Genomic DNA, 21,295 nt, shown 5'->3' on the forward strand with positions numbered 1-21,295 from the left:
TTGGGAGGCTGAGGTAGGAGGATCACTTGAGTCTGGGAGGTGGAGGTTGCAGTGAGCTGAGATTGTGCCACTGCACTCCAGCCTGGTTGACAGAGTGAGACCCTGTCTCAAAATGAAATAAAATAAAATGATATAATCAAAAGCTTAAATTAAAAAATAAAGTGTTCAATAAAGTGCTTGACATATAGTGTCAACCTAAAATAATCAAAGGGCTCAATATCCAGTTAGAAGAGTTTATTCAAGCACAAAGCGTGAGATTGGGTGTCTGGGGAGCAAACCTATACCAAAGAATGTAATCAGTACTCCCCATGTGGGGAAGAATGAAGGTAGTTTGTATAGGCAAGAACAGAGATGCTGAACAAAATTACAATATTTTCCATACAAAGGCCAACATACAGATACAAGATTTGGTTGGCTACTGTAAAGGCCAAGGGGAAACTTCCCTTTTGCCCTCTGAAGTTTCACTGAAAATCACTGATGAGGCAAAAATAATAGGAGAAAAGGCATACAAATTTATGAAGCATATATGAAAGTGTTCTGAATGAAGACCCAGAGATATAAGGGAAATGGTCTGTTTTTATGCTTAGGTTCAGCAAAGTATGGACAGCCATGTAGAATTATGACTGGACAAAAGGGTATAATTTAATGCTAATAGACAGTAGGGAAGCCCAGCAAGGCCTGTCTGTCTAGATTTTTCTTGGTCTCTCTGAGCATGCATTCCTTTCCTTCTGGTTATGGGGTAGGGCCCTCTCTGGAATGGGGGTCTTATGACCTACCGTCAAACAAGGTAGATCAGATAATTTTTTTAATTTAATTAATTAATTTTAAAAATAGAGATGGTGTCTTGCTATGTGTGCCAGACTGGTCTTGAACTCCTGGCCTCAAGCAATTCTCCTGCCTTCCAAAGCGCTGGGATTAAAGGTGTGAGCCACCTCGCCCAGCTCCCCAGCTCGGATAATTTCTTTATGGCCAGTTTTTACACAGAAAGGTGGAGTAAAATTAGAGTAGTATTTTTAGGTTTTATGACCAGCTTTTGGGAGAAGGAGTTCTTGGTTTCTGTGACCCGCCCTGGGGAAGAGAGATTCTAGTTTCTATGGCAAGCCTCAGGGGAGTATGGGACTGAGAGACAGAGGACAGGAGAAGGCCAGAGAAAAATTTTTACTTCTAAGGCCTTCATTTTGGGATATTATTTTCTAAGTCCCAACACTACTATTGATTACACACTAAGGGATTTGTTTAACATTCTGGTATAAGGAGGTAACAATCACAAAGGCCTCTATCTCCAATGTCATTTAGTCTAGGTTTGAATAAAGACTAGGGAATCTGGTTAATGTATAACATCTCAACACAAAGGTCAGGAAGCAACAGACATACACCAAAGAGAAAAAGCCATGTTTCATGAGTCAGTTTCCAGGGCTTAGCTTTTCCCCTTGGCATAATAAATTTGGAAGGTCTTGACATTTTCTTCTCTTTTTACATAAGCATTTAATAAATGTTATTAGTCTTGGTGGCAAAAGGAGCTTTTGAAGTTTTGTTTTGGTTTTTGTTTTTAAGACAGACTCTTGTTATGTACCCAGGCTTGCCTCTAAATCCTGGGATCAAGCGATTCTGAGACAGCCTCCCGAGTAGCTGGTACCACAGGCACGTGCCACCGCACATGGCTTATCTTTTTCAGTGGAGAGTCACCCACTTCAAGCCTGCATTGTCAAAAGAATGTCTTGACAAAGACCGAAGTAGAGAAACAAATAGGAGCCTTTTGAATATTTCAGATAAGGATGTGAAAAGAAGGTGATAGCACTTGGAATGGCCAGAGTTGAGAGACTGGAGTCTGACTGGAGTGATAGGTGTGGGGCTGGAGAAAAGCAATCGCATTCAGATGAGATTGGAAGATTTTAGGAGTTAAATCCACAACTGTGGATTGAAAGTAGAGGATGTGGGAGGGAAGGACTGAAGGGTGATTTCCAGGTTTCTGACTTGAACAAATGGATGGATGTTAGAACCATTCACTTGATAGTGTTACATTTGGTGGACTAGAAACCAAAATTAAGGTTGATAATTCACCTGGCAAATGGTGCCTTCATTCAGATTATTGAGGGTAGGAAGGTATCAAGGGCCTGAAAGAACCATGCCAATTAAAGGAAGACTTGTAATCAAATAAGCAGTTTAATAGTTCATGCCCAAAATTTTGGAGGAGGCAGAAGGCATTTTCAATATTTACCTTGAAGACCAAGCGACATTTACTCTTTAGATATCATAAAATATTATTAGTAGGCCAGGCACTGTGGTGCACGCTTGTAATCCCAGCAATTTGGGAGGCTGAGGTAGGTGGATCACCTGAGGTCAGGAGTTCAAGACCAGCCTGGCCAACATGGCAAAACCCCATCTCTACTAAAAAATACAAAAAAATTAGCTGGGCGTGGTCGCAGGTGCCTGTAATCCCAGCTACTCAGGAGGCTGAGGCAGGAGAATCGCTTGAACCCAGGAGGCAGAGGTTGCAGTGAGCCGAGATCACCCCTGGGCAACAGAGCAAGACTCCATCTCAAAAAAATAAAAAATTATTAGTAGATCACTTCTGTTCAGAGAACATTTGCCAAAACTACTTTTCTTTGAAACATAATACAGCCTTCTTAGGCAAATGTTAGATTTAATATCAAACTTTCATTCATTCTTTCATTCAATAGGACAGCCTGCTATTTCTAGGAATAGGAGGTACAGCAGTAACAAACACAAATCCCTGCCCTCATAGTATGGTGCTTGCCTTCTAGTGAGGCATGGATAGAGGGAGATAAAAAGCAAAACAAATAAATAGACTACATAGTAAGTTATGCAGTGATAAACACTACGATTTGGGGAAGGGGCATTGCTTTTTTATGAAGATTGTCAGGGAAAGCCTTCTTGGGGAGATGACAGCCAACAGCAAGGAGGCTAGAGTGATTAGAGTAGACTGAGTAAGCGGGGAGGAACAGGAGATGAGCTCCAAGAGGGAACATAGTTGAGGTCAGAGTATAAGAAGCCTTTTATTTCACATGAGACATGAAGCCACTGGAGGATTTTGAGCAGAAGTAAATAATTTGATCAACTCGAATAGGGTCACATGGGATGTTATGTTGCGATAGACTGAAGGGGAAGTGGGTCAGGGAACAGATCAAGAAACTGTTCATAATCCGTATGAGAGGTGATAGTGGCCTGGAGCAGGGGAGTAGCAAAAGAAATGGTGAGAAATGATTGGATGCTGGATGTATTTTAAGGTAGAACTTAGAGATTCTTATTCTCAAAAAAATGTATCTTAATAGAAGAGTAAAATGGAAGACAAAATCCATCATTTTAATGACTTTATTCAGTAACAAGTTTAAATTTTCAGTGAATATACTGTCAAGCTAAATAACAGAGAGAGATTCTCCAAAGATAATAAGTGTATTCAAGAGTAAGCATTGTAGTGAGGAATACACATGCCGAGTAAACTATGGGCACATTCAAAGAGGCAAGGGAAGACAGCAATTTTTAAAGCTAAAATGGGGAGGGTTACATAAGTTGTTTTGAAACAATTATCCTTGCTTACAGGGATCAATAATAAGGGTGGCATCAGTCCAAGGTTAGGCAGGCAACTGCTGGGCCGATGTCCTTGCAGAAGTTTTTTTTTTGCATAAGGTTGCAGTGGCCTTTGTACAAGGTTGTGGTTTTGGTATAGTCTTTTGTAACAGTTCTTGTTTTCAGGCGATTGAGCATTAAGAACCCTTCCTTCATGGCCTTTCCCAGCTCCATTTTGTCACAAGTGACTCTATTTTTATCCTGACAACTTTCACAGTATTCAATGAGGGTTTCCTTAAAAAATAAAAATAAAAATAAAAAATTTAAAAAAGGAAATAAAAGACTATTAAAGCAGGTATAATGAAGTTTTAATTGTAGTGGAAGATGTTGTGGATATTAGGTTTTATCCTTAATTATTCCAGCTGTGAAAACAAATACCTACTTGGAGTACCACCACTTGTTTTTTTTTTTCTTTTTTGAGACAGAGTCTCGCTCTGTTGTACAGGCTGGAGTGCAGTCTCAGGTGATTCTCCTGCCTCAGCCTCCTGAATAGCTGGGATTACAGGCATGAGCCACCGCACCTGGCCTAACTTTTTTGTTTTTTTTCGAGGCTAAACCAAAGATACTAAAATGAGTATAAACCAGATGTGTAAATTATATGCCCCAGTCAAGAAGATGGGTGACAGGTTATAAAGCTAATGTATGATTTTAATTCCTGAAATTCACACTAAATCTATGCCAAATTTGTTTCTATATATAATTCCTTCTGGAATCTAGAACGAAATCCTGTCCTTTCTACTATTAAAAAAAAAATTTGGGCCTGGCATGGTGGCTCACGCCTGTAATCCCAGTACTTTGGGAGGCCGGGTGGGTGGATCACCTGAGGTCAGGAGTTCAAGACCAGTCTGACTAACGTGGTGAAACTCTGTCTCTACTAAAAATACAAAAATTAGCCGGGCGTGGTGGCGCATGCATGTAATTGCAGCTACTCGGGGGGCTGAGGCAGGAGAGTCGCCTGAACCCGGGAGGTGGAGGTTGCAATGAGCCGAGATCACACAATTGTATTCCAGCCTGGGCAACAAGCGTGAAACTCCACCTGGGGGGAGGTGAGGGGGTGGAGGGAATTTGTGTTGGGGGAAAACTCATGTTTAATTTATCTTTGTTTGTGTTCTTGTATCACTATATACTCTTTCTTACAACAATAAGGGAGGTGGGGTGGAGGAAGCCTTGTAGGTAGGGGGAGCAGCATGACCAGAGGCAAGGAGTGAGTAACGAATAAGGTGAATGCAGAGAATGTTGAAGACATCAACCTGACTGAGGCAGAGAGCTTGTGAAACGAGACTGAAATGGGTGTGATGGGGCCCCTTGATAAGGAGTTTGACTGTTTTGCTTAAATGGTTTATAGATAGGTAGATATTCTATTGTTGTTTTCATAAACAATGTTTTCATTGTCTCAATGAACATAGTTGATTTTTAAATTTATGCTTTTGAAATTAATGTATTAAAATTTTGGAGATTATATGACTTCAGAAACTGAACATTACTTATTTGGTGAAGCTGATAAATATTTGAGGACCTGCAGTGTGCTGAGACCTCTGATAGGAGCTGGGGTTACAGTGGTGAACAAAAGATGTTTCTTAGGAAGGCCCAAGCCCTGCTGATCAGCGCTTATGCCCCCTTCACCTTACTTCTCTACATAGAACCTTCAGTGACTGGCTTCCCTTTTCCCATCCTGCTTTCGTGCCTTATTTCACCTGTACCCTTCTTCCCAGTATTCCTATCACTCTTTGAACACATGTTTCAGATCTTGTCATCTCATGCCCTAACAATCCCCATCTCCACCCAGTGGCCTCCCTACTCCTATCTCTCCATTATCTTCACCTTTCAAGTCATCTCAGCCTTTTCCGGGGTTCTTCCTTATTTTTAAGGCATTGATTTTTCATAACCATTTGCTTACCCTTCACATTTTAGTTTTTCTTACTGTCTTGCATCTTCTTTGTCTTCATGTATGTGTCTTGCCCCTTTCTCACCAGTCTTCTTGATAGCAAGAGCTATGTCTTATACTGTTTTGTGCCTTCCTTAGTACCTACTGCTAGTGCTGATTTTATTTTTATACATGTATTATCTGCTTTTGATATAAAAGTTGTATTTATACGAGGGCATAGATTTATTGTTTTCAAATGTTCCTTGTGTCTTCTGAGAAATATACAATTACAGTGCCCCCCCAACCCCAACCTGAAACCATGATATTGGTATAACATGGTCAAATGGATATGTCCATTGTGGGTTTCTTAATCTTAGGACTTCTGATATTTTTTCCAGGTGGGCATACCACTGAGATCCTGAGGCTGCTTGGGAGCTTGTCCAATGCCTACTCACCTAGACATTATGTCATTGCTGACACTGATGAAATGAGTGCCAACAAAATAAATTGTTTTGAACTAGATCGAGCTGATAGAGACCCTAGTAACATGGTAAGTGACAATTTCTATTTCTAAGAAAATTACAAGTTGCACATTGAGTTTAATTGTCTCTGGTAATAATCTCATGGCACTTCAGTGCCCTACCCACAATGGGCAGTCAAATGTTTGCTGGTGATGAAATACATTTCCTTTGCTACCAAAATATATGAATTTCTATAAAATAAATCTTCAAATTAAAAAATGGTTGCTTAGCACATCAAAAAGTTTATCCACCATGATCAAGTTGGCTTCATACCCGGGATGCAAGGTTGATTCAACATACGCAAATCAATAAATGTAATTCATCACATAAACAGAACTAAAGACAAATAGACACAGAAAAGGCCTTTGATAAAATTCAACATCCTTTCGTGTTAAAAACTGTCAATAAACTAGGTATTGAAGGAACATACCTCAAAATAATAAGAGCCATATATGACAAACCCAGAGCCAATATCATACTGAATGGACAAAAGCTGGAAGCATTCCCCTTGAAAATTGGCACGAGACAAAGATGCCCTCTCTCACCACTCCTATTCAACATAGTATTGGAAGTTCTGGCCAGGGCAATCAGGAAAGAGAAAGAAATGAAGTGTATTCAGATAGGGAGAGAGGAAGTCAAATTATCCTTGCTTGCAGATGACATGATCCTGTATCTAGAAAATCCCATTGTCTCAGCCCAAAAACTTCTTAAGCTGATAAGCAACTTTAGCCAAGTCTCAGGAAACAAAATCAATGTGCAGAATCACTAGCATTCCTATACACCAACAACAGGCAAGACAAAACCCAAATCATGAATGAACTCCCATTCACAATCACTGCAAAAAGAATAAAATACCTAAGAATATAGCTAACAAGGGAAGTGAAGGACCTCTTCAAGGAGAGCTACAAACCACTGCTCAGTGAAATCAGAGAGGACACAAACAAATGGAAATACATTCCATGCTCATGGATAGGAAGAATCAATATTGTGAAATGGCTATACTGCCCAAAGTAATTTATAGATTCAATGCTATTCCCATTAAACCACCATTTACATTCTTCACAGAATTATAAGAAACTATTTTAAAATTCATATGGAACCAAAAAGGAGCCCAAATAGCCAAGACAATCCTAAGCAAAAAGAACAAAGCTGGAGGCATCATGCTACCTGACTTCAAACTATACTACAAGGCTACAGTAACCAAAACAGCATGATACTTGTACAAAAACAGATACAGACCAATGGAACAGAATAGAGAACTCAGAAATAAGACCACACATTTACAACCATCTGATCTACAAACCTGACAAAAACGAACAATGGGGAAAGAATTTTCTATTTTGCAAGGAGTTGAACTGGCTAGCCATATGCAGAAAATTGAAGCTGGATTCCTTCCTTACACTTTACACAGAAACTAACTCAAGGTGGATTAAAGACATAAATGTAAAACCCAAAATTATAAAAACCCTAGAAGAAAATCTAAGCAGTAGTATTCAGTACACAGGCATGGGCAAAGATTTTATGATGAAAATGCCAAAAGCAATTGCAACAAAAGTAAAAATTGAAAAATGTGATCTAATTAAACTAAAGAGCTTGTGCACAGCAAAAGAAACTCATCAGAGTGAACAGACAACCTACAGGATTGGAGAAAATTTTTGCAATATGTCCATCTGACAAAGGTCTAATATACAGAGTCTACAAGGAACTTAAACAAATTTACAAGAAAAAAACTGTTATTAAAAAGTGGGCAAAGGACATGAACAGACACTTCTCAAAAGAAGACATTCATGCAGCCAACAAACATATGGAAGAAAGCTCAACATCATTGATCATTAGAGAAACGCAAATCAAAACCACAATGAGATACCATCTCACACCACTCAGAATGGCAATTATTAAAAAGTCCAGAAACAACAGATGTTGGTGAGGTTGTGGAGAAAAAGGAATGCTTTTACAGTATTGGTGGGAATGTAAATTAGTTCAACCATTGTGGAAGATAGTGTGGCGATTCCTCAGAAATCTAGAGGCAGAAATACCACTTGACCTAGCAATCCCATTGCTGGGTATATACCCAAAGGAATGTAAATCATTCTGTTGTAAAGATACATGCACACATATGTTCACTGCAGCACTATTCACAATAGCAAAGACATGGAATCAACCCAAATGCCCATCAATGATAGAATGGATAAAGAAAATGTGGTACATATACACTATGAAATACTATGCAGCAATAAAAAGGAACAAGATCATGTCCTTTGCAGGGATATGGATGGAGCCAGAAGCCGTTATCCTCAGCAAACTAATGCAGGAACAGAAAACTAAATACCACACGTTTTCACTTATAAGTAGGAGCTGAACGATGAGAATACATGGGTACATATGGGGGAACAACACACATTGGGGCCTGTTGAAGGGAGGGGTTGGGGGAGGTAGAGCATCAGGAAGAATAGTTAGTGGATGCTGGGCTTAATACCTAGGTAATGGATTAATTTGTGCAGCAAACCACAATGGCACACGTTTACCTGTGTAATAAACCTGCACATCCTGCACACATACCCTGGAACTTAAAAGTTGAAGGAAAAAAAATGGTTGCTTAATTTTTTGCATATTTTTTATTCTTTTAAATAGAGAAAGCAGTTTTTCATTGAATTCCAGTAGTGAAAATTATTTTATTTATACTTACATACACGAAGCATCCTGTTCATGTGCTTATTGGCTCTTCATTAAAGCTCTCTATCAATGTGTTACATTTATTGATAATTTGATTTATCTATGACTGCTGTTTCTTCTCCAAATCATACTTGTGTCTGCCTTTGAAATTATTAGTACTTCTTTACCCCTGGTTGCTCACTTCATTATAGCATTTTAGTCAGTGTTTAGAGATTTTTTTTTTTTTAAGTGAAACTACTTCTTAATTAAGGAAGGAAACTAGAGCTGTTCCTTATGTAGAGTGAGTGCCTTTATCCATCCCTCTCTCTGGGAACGGCCCAGCTGCAGGGCTGCTCTGGATAGTTCAGGGGTGGACAGCTGGCCTAACTCAGACCAATCGAAGTCTTTCTCTGAGCTTTCTGGGCTTGGAGACCTAGAGAATGGAATCAGTCTGTCTTCAGACAAGCTCTGTAAATGATAAAGCTTGAAAGCTGCTGACAGTCATGTTTTCACTTAGAAGATAAAGGTAGTCTATAGATACAAGAATGAAGATAATGTACAGGAAGAGAGGAGAAGCCAGTGTCTGGTGCTGCCTTCAGTGGCTCAAGAGGCCCTGCTATAGCTGTGTTGGTCCTGGATTGGTGGTTCTTTTCTTGGGAAATCAGGACCCACTCCTAGAACCCTACCCCACTCCCTTTGTTCCCACCTTTGTGACATACGCACACACGCACACTCTCTCTCTCTCTCTCTCTCTCTCTCTCAAGGCTGTTTGTGTTAACTTTTGGTCATTTGTAAACCTTATCCCCAACTAACATACTACTAAAATGTATTCTCAAAAAATCCACGTCAAACAAGATCGGTATATAAATCTGCTTGCTATCATTCAGCTATAGCAAAATGTGTGGTACTTTTTTTCCTCTGTGGAAAATAAGCCAAAGTGATTTCGTTTTTGTTTTAGGAATCAATACTGTATTAGTTTCTTAGGGTTGCTGTAACAGAACTGGGTTTTTGCCACCCATAAACTGGGTGGCTTAAAACAACAGAAATGTATTTTCTCATAGCTCTGAAGGGTAGAAGTCTGAAATCAAGGTGTCATGGGGCCATACTCCCTCCGGAGGTTCTGAAGAAGAATCCCTCCTTGCTTCCTCCTGGCTTCTAGTGGTGGCCAGCAATGCTTGGCCTTCCTTAGCTTGCAGCTACGTCACTCTAATCTCGGCTTCCACCATCGTATGACCTTTTCTGTATCTCTGTCTTCACATGCCTTTTTTATGAGGATACCAGTTGGATTTAGGGCCCACTCTAATTCAGAAGGACCTCATCTTAACTTGATCATATATGCAGTGCTCTTATTTCTAAATAAGGTCACATTCATAGATTCCAGGTGGACATGAATTTTAGGGGGGCAGTAGTTATATACTGTGCATCACAACACTTAGAACCAAGTAAGTTGGGTTTGCTTCACATTAATAGTCTTAACTATAAAAATATTTTGGATTTTTATTTTTATTTATTTGTTGTTTTTTTTTAAACAGAGTCTCACTTTGTCACCCAGGCTGGAGTGCAGTCGTGTGATCTCAGCTCACTGTAGTCTCCACCTCCCAGGTTCAAGCGATTCTCCTGCCTCAGCCTCCTGAGTAGCTGGGAGTACAGGTGCCTACTATCATGTCTGGCTAATTTTTTTTTTTTTAAATAGAGACAGGGTTTCACCATGTTGGCCAGGATGGTCTCGATCTCCTGACCTCGTGATCTGCCCACCTCAGCCTTCCAAAGTGCTGGGATTACAGGCGTGAGCCACTGTGCCCAGCCAGATTTTGGATTTTTATAGTGCCATTATTTTGTATTTTCGAAGTGCAATGTAGGACTAAGCATCTCTGTTCAACTTCCTTTTACTAACACTTGCCTACTGGGGCAATGCAGCCACTGTTAGAGAGAAAATTCTGCTCCATTCCTAAAAGAGCCTCTACTCATGAATCTGAAGCTGGGAAGAGCTCTGTAGAGATGCAAATGAGCTGTTGAGGGAGATAGCGTGAACATTTCTGCTGGCCACCTCTGGGTACCACCACGTGTGTGTGTGTGTGTGTGTGTGTGTGTGTGTGTGTGTTTGTGTGTGTATGTATAGGAGGGTGGTGAAGGACAGAAAGACAAAGAGGCAGAGACAGACACCTTCCTGCCAAGCCTTACTAAGGTTGGGGGGTTTCCCTACTGATCTTTTTCTTCGCTTCAGCTCAGCCATCTTTTGTACCTTCCATGGAGCTCACCAGACTAGGAAAAGGTGGGGTCTTGCTGAAGAAATCAATAGTGATCAATACATTTGCTGGAAGAACCCATATTAGCCAAGTATAATTAACAATCTAGACCTGCACTGTCCAGTATAGTAGCCACTAGCCATATGTGGCTACGTGTATTTCAATTTAAATTAATTAAAACTAAGTAAAATTTAAAATTTGGTCTCTCGGTTGCACTAGCCTCATTTGTAATGCTTAGTAGCCACATGTGGCTAGTAGCTACCATTTTGGATCATATAGAATAGAACATTTTTATCATTGCAGAAAGTTCTATCAGATGACACTAATCTAGACTTTCATTTATAATAAGCTGAAAATGAAATATGATTAGATATTGTGAAGATAATTAACGGATTCAAAACAAAGGGCCCCTCCCAAAAGTTAACATAGAAACAAAATAACTTTTTAGCTCCTGGGTGATCACAAGAAACTTAAAAAGAGGAAGAAAAAAAGAAAATAACTTTTTAAATTTCATATTATCATTGAAATTCAAGGAGATATTCCAAATAAACAAGAATAATATGTTTTTTTGTTTTTTGTTTTTTTTGAGACAGAGTCTCACCCTGTCACCCAGGCTAGAGTGCAATGATGTGATCTCAGCTCACTGCAACCTCTAACGCCCAGGTTCAAATGATTCTCCTGCCTCAGCCCCCCTAGTAGTTTGGATTACAGGTGCCCGCCACCACGCCCAACTAATTTTTGTATTTTTAGTAGAGACGGGGTTTCCCCATGTTAGCCAGGCTGGTCTCGAACTCCTGACCTCGTCATCCGCTTGCCTCAGCCTCTTAAAGCGCTGAGATTACAGGCGTCAGCCACTGTGCCCAGCCAAGAATAATCTGTTTTATAAGGGAAGCAATGTTAAAACAAGAAAGATTCCTTGGAAATTAAAACAAAGTGCTTATCAAAATTAAAAGTGCTGAGTCAGTAATTATCAGGTTAAATATAGCCGAAAACCTTATTTGTGAATTGAAAGTCAGGCTAAAGGAATTCTCCAGGCAATAAGGCAAATATGAGGGAAAAGAATCATGAAATGTCAAGAATGAGAGGAAAAAAAATAAAATTTTAAAAACTGTAGAGTAGATTTTCATTAGCTTTCTCCTAGCTCAAGTATCACTTTTTAATTAAATCTCATCATAACATCAACAGTTATATAGTCTTAACTCACCGCTGTTTCTTGTATACCATGTCTTCTTCTGATTTCATTTTGTTTTCTATTTGGCTCAAGTGTTTCCTTCAGTGTTTTTTTTTTTTTTTTTGAGAAAGGTTATATGGACAGTATATTTCCAGAGTCTTTTCAGCTCTGAAAGTATCTATTTTTTTTTTTTTTAGAATGAATCTCACTCTATTGTCCAGGCTGGAGTGCAGTGGTGCTATCTCGGCTCACCACAACCTCCACTTCCTGGGTTCAAGTGAGTCTCCTGACTCAGCCTCCCAAGTAGTCGGGATTACAGGCATGTGCCATGGCGCCCAGCTAATTTTTTTGGTATTATTAGTAAAGTTGGGGTTTTGCCATGTTGGCCAGGCTGGTCTCAAACTTCTGACCTCAAGTGATCCCACCTCCTCGGCCTCCCAAAATGCTGGGATTACAAGCATGAGCCACTACGCCTGGCTATCATCTCTGAAAATATCTTTTTTTTTTCTTTTTTTTTTTTTTTTTTCAGATGGAGTCTCGCTTTGTTGCCAGGCTAGAGTGCAGTGGCGTGATCTTGGCTCATGGCAACTTCCGATTCCCTGGTTCAAGCAATTCTCCTGCCTCAGCCTCCCAAGTAGCTGGGATTACAGGCATGCGCCACCATGCCCAGCTAATTTTTGTATTTTTAGTAGAGACGGGTTTTCACCATGTTGGCCAGGATGGTCTCAATCTCCTGACCTCATGATCCGCCCACCTCGGCCTCCCAAAGTGCTGGGATTACAGGGTTGATCCCACCATGCCCAGCCTGAAGATACCTTTGTTGTGACATAATATCCCTACAGTTGTTTGGCTTGATGTACAATACTAATTGTAATGCCATAATTTTTTCCTCTCAGAGTGTGTAAATACTATTCCATTCTCTTCCAGCAGTCAGAGTTCCAGAAAAGATGTTTGATCCTAGTTTGATTCTCTTTCCTTAGAATTCTGAAATTTAATCAGTCCATGTCTACATGTCTGTTTTCTTATTAATTCTTTCTTGAATTCAGTGGACTCTTACGATCTTTCTTCAATTTAGGACCATTTTCTTCTCTTTTTTCTACTTGTCTATTCTGTAAACTAATCCTTTTTCATATTATATATAGGTCATATGTATATATCTACACACACACACACACACACAGATGGTCATCTAAGGAGAAATGACCATCTGTGTGTGCGTGCGCGTGTGCATGTATTTTCACGACCTTGCACGGATGCCAAAATCCGCAGATGCTCAAGTCCCTTTTATAAGATGATGTAGTATTTGCACATTGCTCATCCTCCCATATACTTTAAATAACCTTCAGATTATTTATAATACCTAATACAGTGTAAATACTATGTAAATAGTTGTTATACTGTATTATTTAGGAAATAATGACAAGGGGAAAAAGGCCTGTACATGTCCAGTACAGATACAGTTATCCATTTTTTTCCCCAAATATTTTCGATCCATGGTTGATTGAATCCACGGATGCAGAACCCATAGATCTGGAGGACTAACTGTGTGTGCATGTGCATATATATATTTCTTGGAAGGTTACATTGACAATATATTTCCATATCCATACAACAGAGTTGTGTGTGTGTATGTGTGTGTATATATGTATTTATTTATATATATATAAAACGGTATACATTTTCTTCCTGCTTATCCTTTCACTGTTTTATATGAAGAGAAGTTTTAGATTTTTTTTTTTTTTTTGAGCCAGAATCTTGCTCTGTTGCCCAGGCTGGAGTGCAGTGGCCTGATCTCAGCTCACTGCAACCTCCACCTCCTGGGTTCAAGCAATTCTCCAGCCTTAGCCTCCTAGTAGCTGGGACTACAGGTGTGCACCACCATGCCTAGCTAATTTTTGTATTTTTAGTAGAGACAGGGTTTCACTATGTTGGCCAGGCTGGTCTCGAACTCCTGACCACGTGATCCGCCCGCCTTGGCCTCCCAAAGTGCTGGGATTACAGGCGTGAACCACCACGCCGGCCAGAAGTTTTAGATTTTAATGTTTATATTTTCCTTTAGGAATCCAAATTTATATTTTCCCTTAGGACTTAAAGGTCATAGAGTTATACTCAAGTGTTATTTTCTAGAAGTTTTAATATTTTTCTTTTCTTTTTTTGAGACAATGTCTCACTCTCACCCAGGCTGGAGTGCAGTGGTGTGATCACAGCTCAGTGCAGCCTCGATCTTCCCAGCTGAGGCAATCCTCCCACCTCAGCCTTCCAAGTCGCTGGGACTATGGGAGCGCACCACCACACCTGGCTAATTTTTGTATTTTTTGTAGAGACAGAATTTCTCCATGTTGCCCAGGCTGGTCTCGAACTCCTGGACTCAAGCAGTCTGCCCACCTTGGCCTCCCAAAGTGCTAGGATTACAAACATGAGCCGCCGTGCCTGGCCACATTTTGCTTTTCACACTTGTCTTTAATTCATCTGGAATTGATTTCTTTCTGTATAATGTTTGAAAGAGATCTAATTTCCATATGGCAAAATAGGGGCCCAGCCCAGCACCATTTATTCAGCAGTCCATTTCTGCAGTGCCGCCACTGATACGTGAAGTTTTTGTGTATGTGTAGGTCTGTATCTTAGCTCTCTATTCTTTTTTTTTCTGCTTCTAATATATAGCTGTTCAGCCTAGCTCTCTATTCTGTTAACTGGTTTGTTTGTCTATCCCTCACCCAGTACCAAACTCCCTTAGCTTTATCCTTCAGAAGTTTTTTTTTTTTTTTTTTTTTAATGAGACAGAGTCTCACTCTGTAGCCCAGGCTGGAGTGCAGTGGTGCATCTCCGCTCACTGCAAGCTCTGCCTCCCGGGTTCACGCCATTCTCCTGCCTCAGCCTCCCAAGTAGCTGGGACTACAGGCACCCGCCACCACGCCTGGCTAATTTTTTTTTTTTTTTTTTTTTTTAGTAGAGACGGGATTTCACCATGTTAACCAGGATGGTCTCAATCTGCTGACCTCGTGATCCGCCCGCCTGGGCCTCCCACAGTGCTGGGATTACAGGTGTGAGCCACCACACCCGGCTGAGGTGTTTTAATTTTTCTTTCTTTCTTACATAGGTTTTTAAATTAGTTTTGACAAGTTCACAAAAGAATCTTGTTGATATCTTTATTTGCATTAAATTGAATATATCAGTTTGGGGAGAACTTATATCTATATGATGATGTCTTCCTATCCAGAAACTTCATCTCTCTCTCTTTTCATTGTTTAGATCTCCTTAATGCTTTTCAGTAACATTTCTAATTGTCTTTGTAAGAGTCTTGCATATCTTTGGTGTGTTTATTTCTAAGTGTCTTGTATTTTTTTTTTTACTTTTGGAAGTAATATATCTTTTAGTGACATTTTCCGTGTTGGTGGTGTGTAGAGATACACTTGATTTTTGTATAGCAATCTTAGAAGAACTACTTGCTACATTCTAATTAAAGCTGATAATTTGCTATGAATCTTTGTTATCTGTGAAGATAATCTAATCATCTGCAAATAGTGGTAGTTCTAATTCTTTCTAATCCTTACACCTTTTGTTTTTCTCATTTTATTTTGTCAGAACTTCCAGAACAGCAACAAATAGAGAATAATGTAGTGGACATCCTTGTATTCTTTCTGATTTTAAAAATGTGCCAAGAGTTTTACCTTAAATCACACTTGGTTGTTGATTTTTATCAAATGTCTTTTCTGCATGTGAGATAATATGGTTGTTCCCATTTTATTTGTTTATAGGGCCAAGTACGTGGTATGAACTATTCTTGAATTCCTGGAATAAATTCAGTTTGTTTATGGTGTGTTATATTTTAATACATTGCTAGATTTGGTTTGCAAACATATTGTTTTGGATTTTTAAATGTATGTTCATGTGTGAGATTGTACTTTTCCTTTCTCATTCTTTTCTTTGGTATTGGTATCAAGGTTACAGTACTCTCATCAAATGAGCTGTGGAGTATAGACAACTTTTTATTCTCAGGAGGAATTTGTGTAAGCATGGAATTGATTATTTTTAAGTTTTGCAGAACTTGTCTAAGACAAAACCACCTGGGCCTGATGTGTTCTTTTTGTAATGGTTATAGGACTCTTCAAGATTTGTGTTTCTTTTTAAATCAGTGTTGTTAAGACATTTTTCTAGGAATGTGTCTATTTTATGTAAATTTGCTAATGTATTGACATAAGTATTTTCATAATTGTATTAGTCGTTCTTGCATTGCTATAAAGAAATACCCAAGACTGGGTAATTTAAAAAGAAGAGAGGTTTAATTGGCTCACAGTTCTGCAGGCTATACAAGAAGCATAGCAGCTTTTGCTTCTGGGGAGGCCTCAGGAAGCTTACAATCATGGCAGAAGGCAAAGGAGCCAGCACTTCACATGGGCAGAGCAGGAGGAAGGGATGGAGGGAAGTGCTACATACTTTTTTTTTTTTTTTTTTAATTTATTTATTTATTTTTTTAATTATACTTTAAGTTTTAGGGTACATGTGCACATTGTGCAGGTTAGTTACATATGTATACATGTGCCATGCTGGTGCGCTGCACCCACTAACTCGTCATCTAGCATTAGGTATATCTCCCAATGCTATCCCTCCCCCCTCCCCCCTCCCCACCACAGTCCCCAGAGTATGATATTCCCCTTCCTGTGTCCATGTGATCTCATTGTTCAATTCCCACCTATGAGTGAGAATATGCGGTGTTTGGTTTTTTGTTCTTGCGATAGTTTACTGAGAATGATGGTTTCCAATTTCATCCATGTCCCTACAAAGGATATGAACTCATCATTTTTTATGGCTGCATAGTATTCCATGGTGTATATGTGCCACATTTTCTTAATCCAGTCTATCATTGTTGGACATTTGGGTTGGTTCCAAGTCTTTGCTATTGTGAATAATGCTACAGTAACCAAAACAGCACGGTACTGGTACCAAAACAGAAATATAGATCAATGGAACAGAACAGAGCCCTCAGAAATAACGCCGCTTACCTACAACTATCTGATCTTTGACAAACCTGAGAAAAACAAGCAATGGGGAAAGGATTCCCTATTTAATAAATGGTGCTGGGAAAACTGGCTAGCCATATGTAGAAAGCTGAAACTGGATCCCTTCCTTACACCTTATACAAAAATCAATTCAAGATGGATTAAAGATTTAAACGTTAGACCTAAAACCATAAAAACCCTAGAAGAAAACCTAGGCATTACCATTCAGGACATAGGCGTGGGCAAGGACTTCATGTCCAAAACACCAAAAGCAATGGCAACAAAAGCCAAAATTGACAAATGGGATCTAATTAAACTAAAGAGCTTCTGCACAGCAAAAGAAACTACCATCAGAGTGAATAGGCAACCTACAACATGGGAGAAAATTTTTGCAACCTACTCATCTGACAAAGGGCTAATCTCCAGAATCTACAGTGCTACATACTTTTAAACAAACAGATCCTGTGAGAACTCACTCACTATACTGTACCAAGGAGATCATGACCAACCATTCATGAGAACTCTACCCCCATGATCCAGTCATCTCCCACCAGGCCCCTCCTTCCACACTGAGGATTACAATTCGACATGAGATTTGGTGGGGACACAGATCTAAACCCTATCAATAATATTCTCTTGTTAATTTTGTAATTTGTGCTGTAGGTGTAGTTTGTGCCCTCTTCCATTCCTAATTTTGCTTGTTTGAAGCCAGACATTTGTCAATTTTAATATTCATTTTTTTGTTGTTTGAGGCAAGGTTGGATGTATTGTCTGTAACATGTAACTGGACTTTTTGTAAAACTCTAATCTGACATTGTGGGCAGAGAATGTGTTCTGGTAAAAGAAGTTCTTTGGTATTTGTTGAGACTTACTTTGTAGCCTAGTATGTTTGAGTTTGAGTACATTTTCTGTGCTTAAAAAGAAATTATATTCCCCATTGTTTGTTGCAGAGTTCTGTGTATGTCCATAATGTTTACTGCATTGTTCAAGTCATCTTCTATATCTTTATAAATTGTTTTGACTTCTTGATCTATTCAGTAAGAGAGAGGCATGGGCTGAGTGCTGTGGCTCATACCTATAATCCTAACACTGTGGGAGGCCAAGGCAGGAGGATTGCTTGAACCCAGGAGTTTGAGGTTACAGTGAGCTATGATCATGCCACTGCACTCAAGCCTGGGTGACAGAGTGAGACTCCATCTCTAAAAACAAACAAAAAAACCAAAAATCCCAAAAAACAGAGACAGGTATGTAAAAATTGTGATTGTGAATTGGTCTTTTTTCTTTGTATTTGTTAGCTTTCTGTACATATTTTTGCATTCTAGTTCAAATTTGATTCTACGTAGTGAATTATTTTTAATCATTATGAAGCTCAAATTTGATTCTACATAGTGAATTATTTTTAATCATTATGAAGCTCAAATTTGATTCTATGTAGTGAATTATTTTTAATCATTATGAAGTGACCCATTTTATCCCTAATAATGCTTTTTTTAAAAAAAAATCTATTTTATCTAACGTTAACATAGAAATACCAGCTTCCTTTTGGTTAGTGTTTGCATGGTATGTATTTTCCCACCTCTTTATTTTCACTTTTTTGTGTGTGTTATTGCATTTTTTATGTGTCTTTTATAAATGACATATAGCAGAATTTTAAAAATTCAAAACTGGGAATTGTCTTCTAACTAGCGTGTTTGGTACATATACATTTGTTGTGATTACTGATGCATTAGATTTCTTTCTCCTATTTTATTTTGTCCTTTTTACTTAGACCTTTTTCTTGGAATCTTTTTGTTTTTCCTCCTTGGGCTGCTTTCTGTTTGTGTTAATGAAGATGTCTTTATTCCCCCCTTCTCCTTTCATTTGGAAATGGAAATTATACTATTCTCTTAGACATTACCCTTTTTTTTTTTTTTTTTTTCGAGATGCAGTCTTGCTCTGGTGCCCAAGCAGGAGTGCAGTGGTGCAATCTTGTCTCAGTACAACCTGTGTCTCCCGGGTTCAGCTGATTCTCCTGCTTCAGCCTCTGAGTAGCTGAGATTACAGGCACGTGCCACCACACCTGAGTCATTTTTGTATATTTAGTAGAGACAGGGTCTCATCATGTTGCCCAGGCTGGTCTCAAACTCCTGACCTCAAATGATCCACCTGCCTCGGCCTCCCAAAGTGGTGGGATTACAGGTGTGAGCCACTGCGCCTGGCCCCTTACACATTATTCTTAAATTGTTAACTTGAGTAACTAGTTAAAGGAAAAAATATAATATCTCCATCCTCCTCCTGAAAAACAAACCTTTTATTTTTATTTTATTTTTTTCTCATTCTTGCTGTCATCTTAAACAAGGTGTTGAGAATTTTTTAACTGTGAGCACTCCTTCTCCTCTTACATATTATTGTGTAGTATTTTGGTTCTAATTTGTGTTTATACCACCTAAATTAGTTATCATTATTATTGCTTTATACAGTTGTGCTTATTTAGATGTATATTTATATAGCATTTTCTTTCTTACCCTTGCTTCTTGTATCCTACTTGTTTTTTTGGATTCAGTGTGTTTCTTTCAGAGGTATGTATTTCATTCGTTCCTTCATGGAAGTTCTGCAAGTGATGACTTTTCATGTTTTTGTTTGTTTACCTGAAAATATGTCTTGGTTTTGTCCTTCCTTTGATTAGAATTCTAGTTTTCCTTCATGACAAAGTTTAGCATTCACAAACTTATTTAACAAATATTTATTGAATACCTACTAAGTGTTAGGAATACAGTAGTAAATAAAACAGAAAAATCTCTGCCCTTATGGAGGCTACATTCTAGTGGCGGGATAATAAACCAGATAATTAGGTAAAATTTATAATGCGTTAGTGAAAACTTGTTAAGAAGAGGAATAAAGCAAGGCAAGGGAATAGGAAGATTCAGAGGGTTAAAGGGGGGTTGTAATTTTAGGTAGTGACCAGGAAAGGTGGTGTTTAGATGAAGACCTGAAGGAGGTGAGATGTTAAGCCATCTGGGGAAAGAGAATTCTGGGAGAGGAAGCAGTAACTGCAAAGAAGGCCCTGAGGTGGGGCCGTGCCTGGCATGTTTGTAAAATAGCGAGAAAGTCCATGTAGCCAAAGCGAAGGAAGCAGGTGAGTAGGATCTGAGGTCATAGAGGTTAAGGTAAGGATGTTAGGCTTAGGTCTTTTAAGACCTTGTTGTTCATTTTTTGGCTTGGATGGCTCTTTCCAGTGAGTGAAATGGGGAGCCATTGGGAGGCTTTAGGTAGAGGAGGGACATGATCTGACAGAATCACTTTAGTCGCTGACTAAACTGAAGGGGAGAAGGGCAAAAGCAGGGAGAGGGGTTTAGAGGCTATTGCAGTGCTCCAAATGAGAGATCAGCATGGCTTAGACTGGGAGTGGATGCGGGAGAAGGAAGTCAGATTCTCAATATATTTTGAAGTCAGAGCTGATAGGATTTACTGGCAGATAAGATGTAGGGTGTGAGAGAATGAGGAGGAGTGGAAGATGGCACCCAGGTTTTTGGCCTGAGCCACTGGAAGAATGGAGTTGCCACTTACACAGAGAAGGTTAGAGGGGTCATCAGGAGGGGTAATTGTGGGTTATCTGTAAACATACGAGAGAAGATGTAGATAATACAATGGGATCTATGAGTCTGAGGTTCAGAAGGGAAGTCTGGTCTATAATATAGATTTTGGAGTCTTCTGTGTATAGGAAATGGTAGGTAAAACAAGAAACTAGATAAGATTACCCAGGGAGTAGGCCAGGCACAGTGGCTGATGCCTGTAATCCCAACTACTAAGGAGGCTGAGGCAGGAGAATTGCTTGAACCCAGGAGGCGGAGGTTGCAGGAAGTGGAGATCACACCACTGCACTTCAGCCTGGATGACACAGTGAGACCCTGTCTCCAAAAAAAAAAAAAAAAAAATTACCCAGGGATTGATTGATAGAAAATAGAAGAAGACTAACAACTGGGCCTTAGGGCCTTCTATTAATAAATTTCAGATATAGGGGAGCTGTTATTGTCTTGGAAATATCAGCTATCAATTTGTTTCTTTGTAGGCTTTTCTCCTCCCTATCCTTTAGAGGCCCTGAAATCCCAGCCCTTAGGTGTCTGGAATAATTATGTCATCCTCCTCAAACCTTCATGTCACAGGCTGCCTGTTCCCTTTTCATTTTCTTCTTGTTTGTGGCAATTAGGGACTTCCGTTTCCTTCTTTCTGGTTCAGATAAAATTGTATTTTGTTATATTTCTGACAGCATTTAAAAC

General features: G+C 39.3%; 1 protein-coding gene and 1 long non-coding RNA gene across 2 annotated transcripts in view; one reads left to right on the forward strand and one right to left on the reverse strand.

The window, feature by feature from the left end:
• The window catches only part of ALG14 (ALG14 UDP-N-acetylglucosaminyltransferase subunit), a 92,828-nt gene that overhangs the window by 2,362 nt on the left and 69,171 nt on the right, over positions 1 to 21,295 (forward strand). The window contains exon 2 of the mRNA XM_016922899.4: positions 5,851 to 6,002. Within this exon, the coding sequence (XP_016778388.1) occupies positions 5,851 to 6,002 (152 nt within the window). The remainder of the gene's footprint in view (positions 1 to 5,850; positions 6,003 to 21,295) is intronic.
• Positions 3,320 to 9,255, reverse strand: LOC134808905 (uncharacterized). The gene is made up of 2 exons (XR_010153094.1): positions 8,660 to 9,255; positions 3,320 to 3,822 (listed from the first exon to the last, which is right to left on the reverse strand). It is a non-coding gene; the product is annotated as an uncharacterized LOC134808905 (long non-coding RNA).

The sequence above is a fragment of the Pan troglodytes genome, chromosome 1 (genome assembly GCF_028858775.2).
Source record: "Pan troglodytes isolate AG18354 chromosome 1, NHGRI_mPanTro3-v2.0_pri, whole genome shotgun sequence".
In the NCBI taxonomy this organism is placed as follows: domain Eukaryota; kingdom Metazoa; phylum Chordata; class Mammalia; order Primates; family Hominidae; genus Pan; species Pan troglodytes.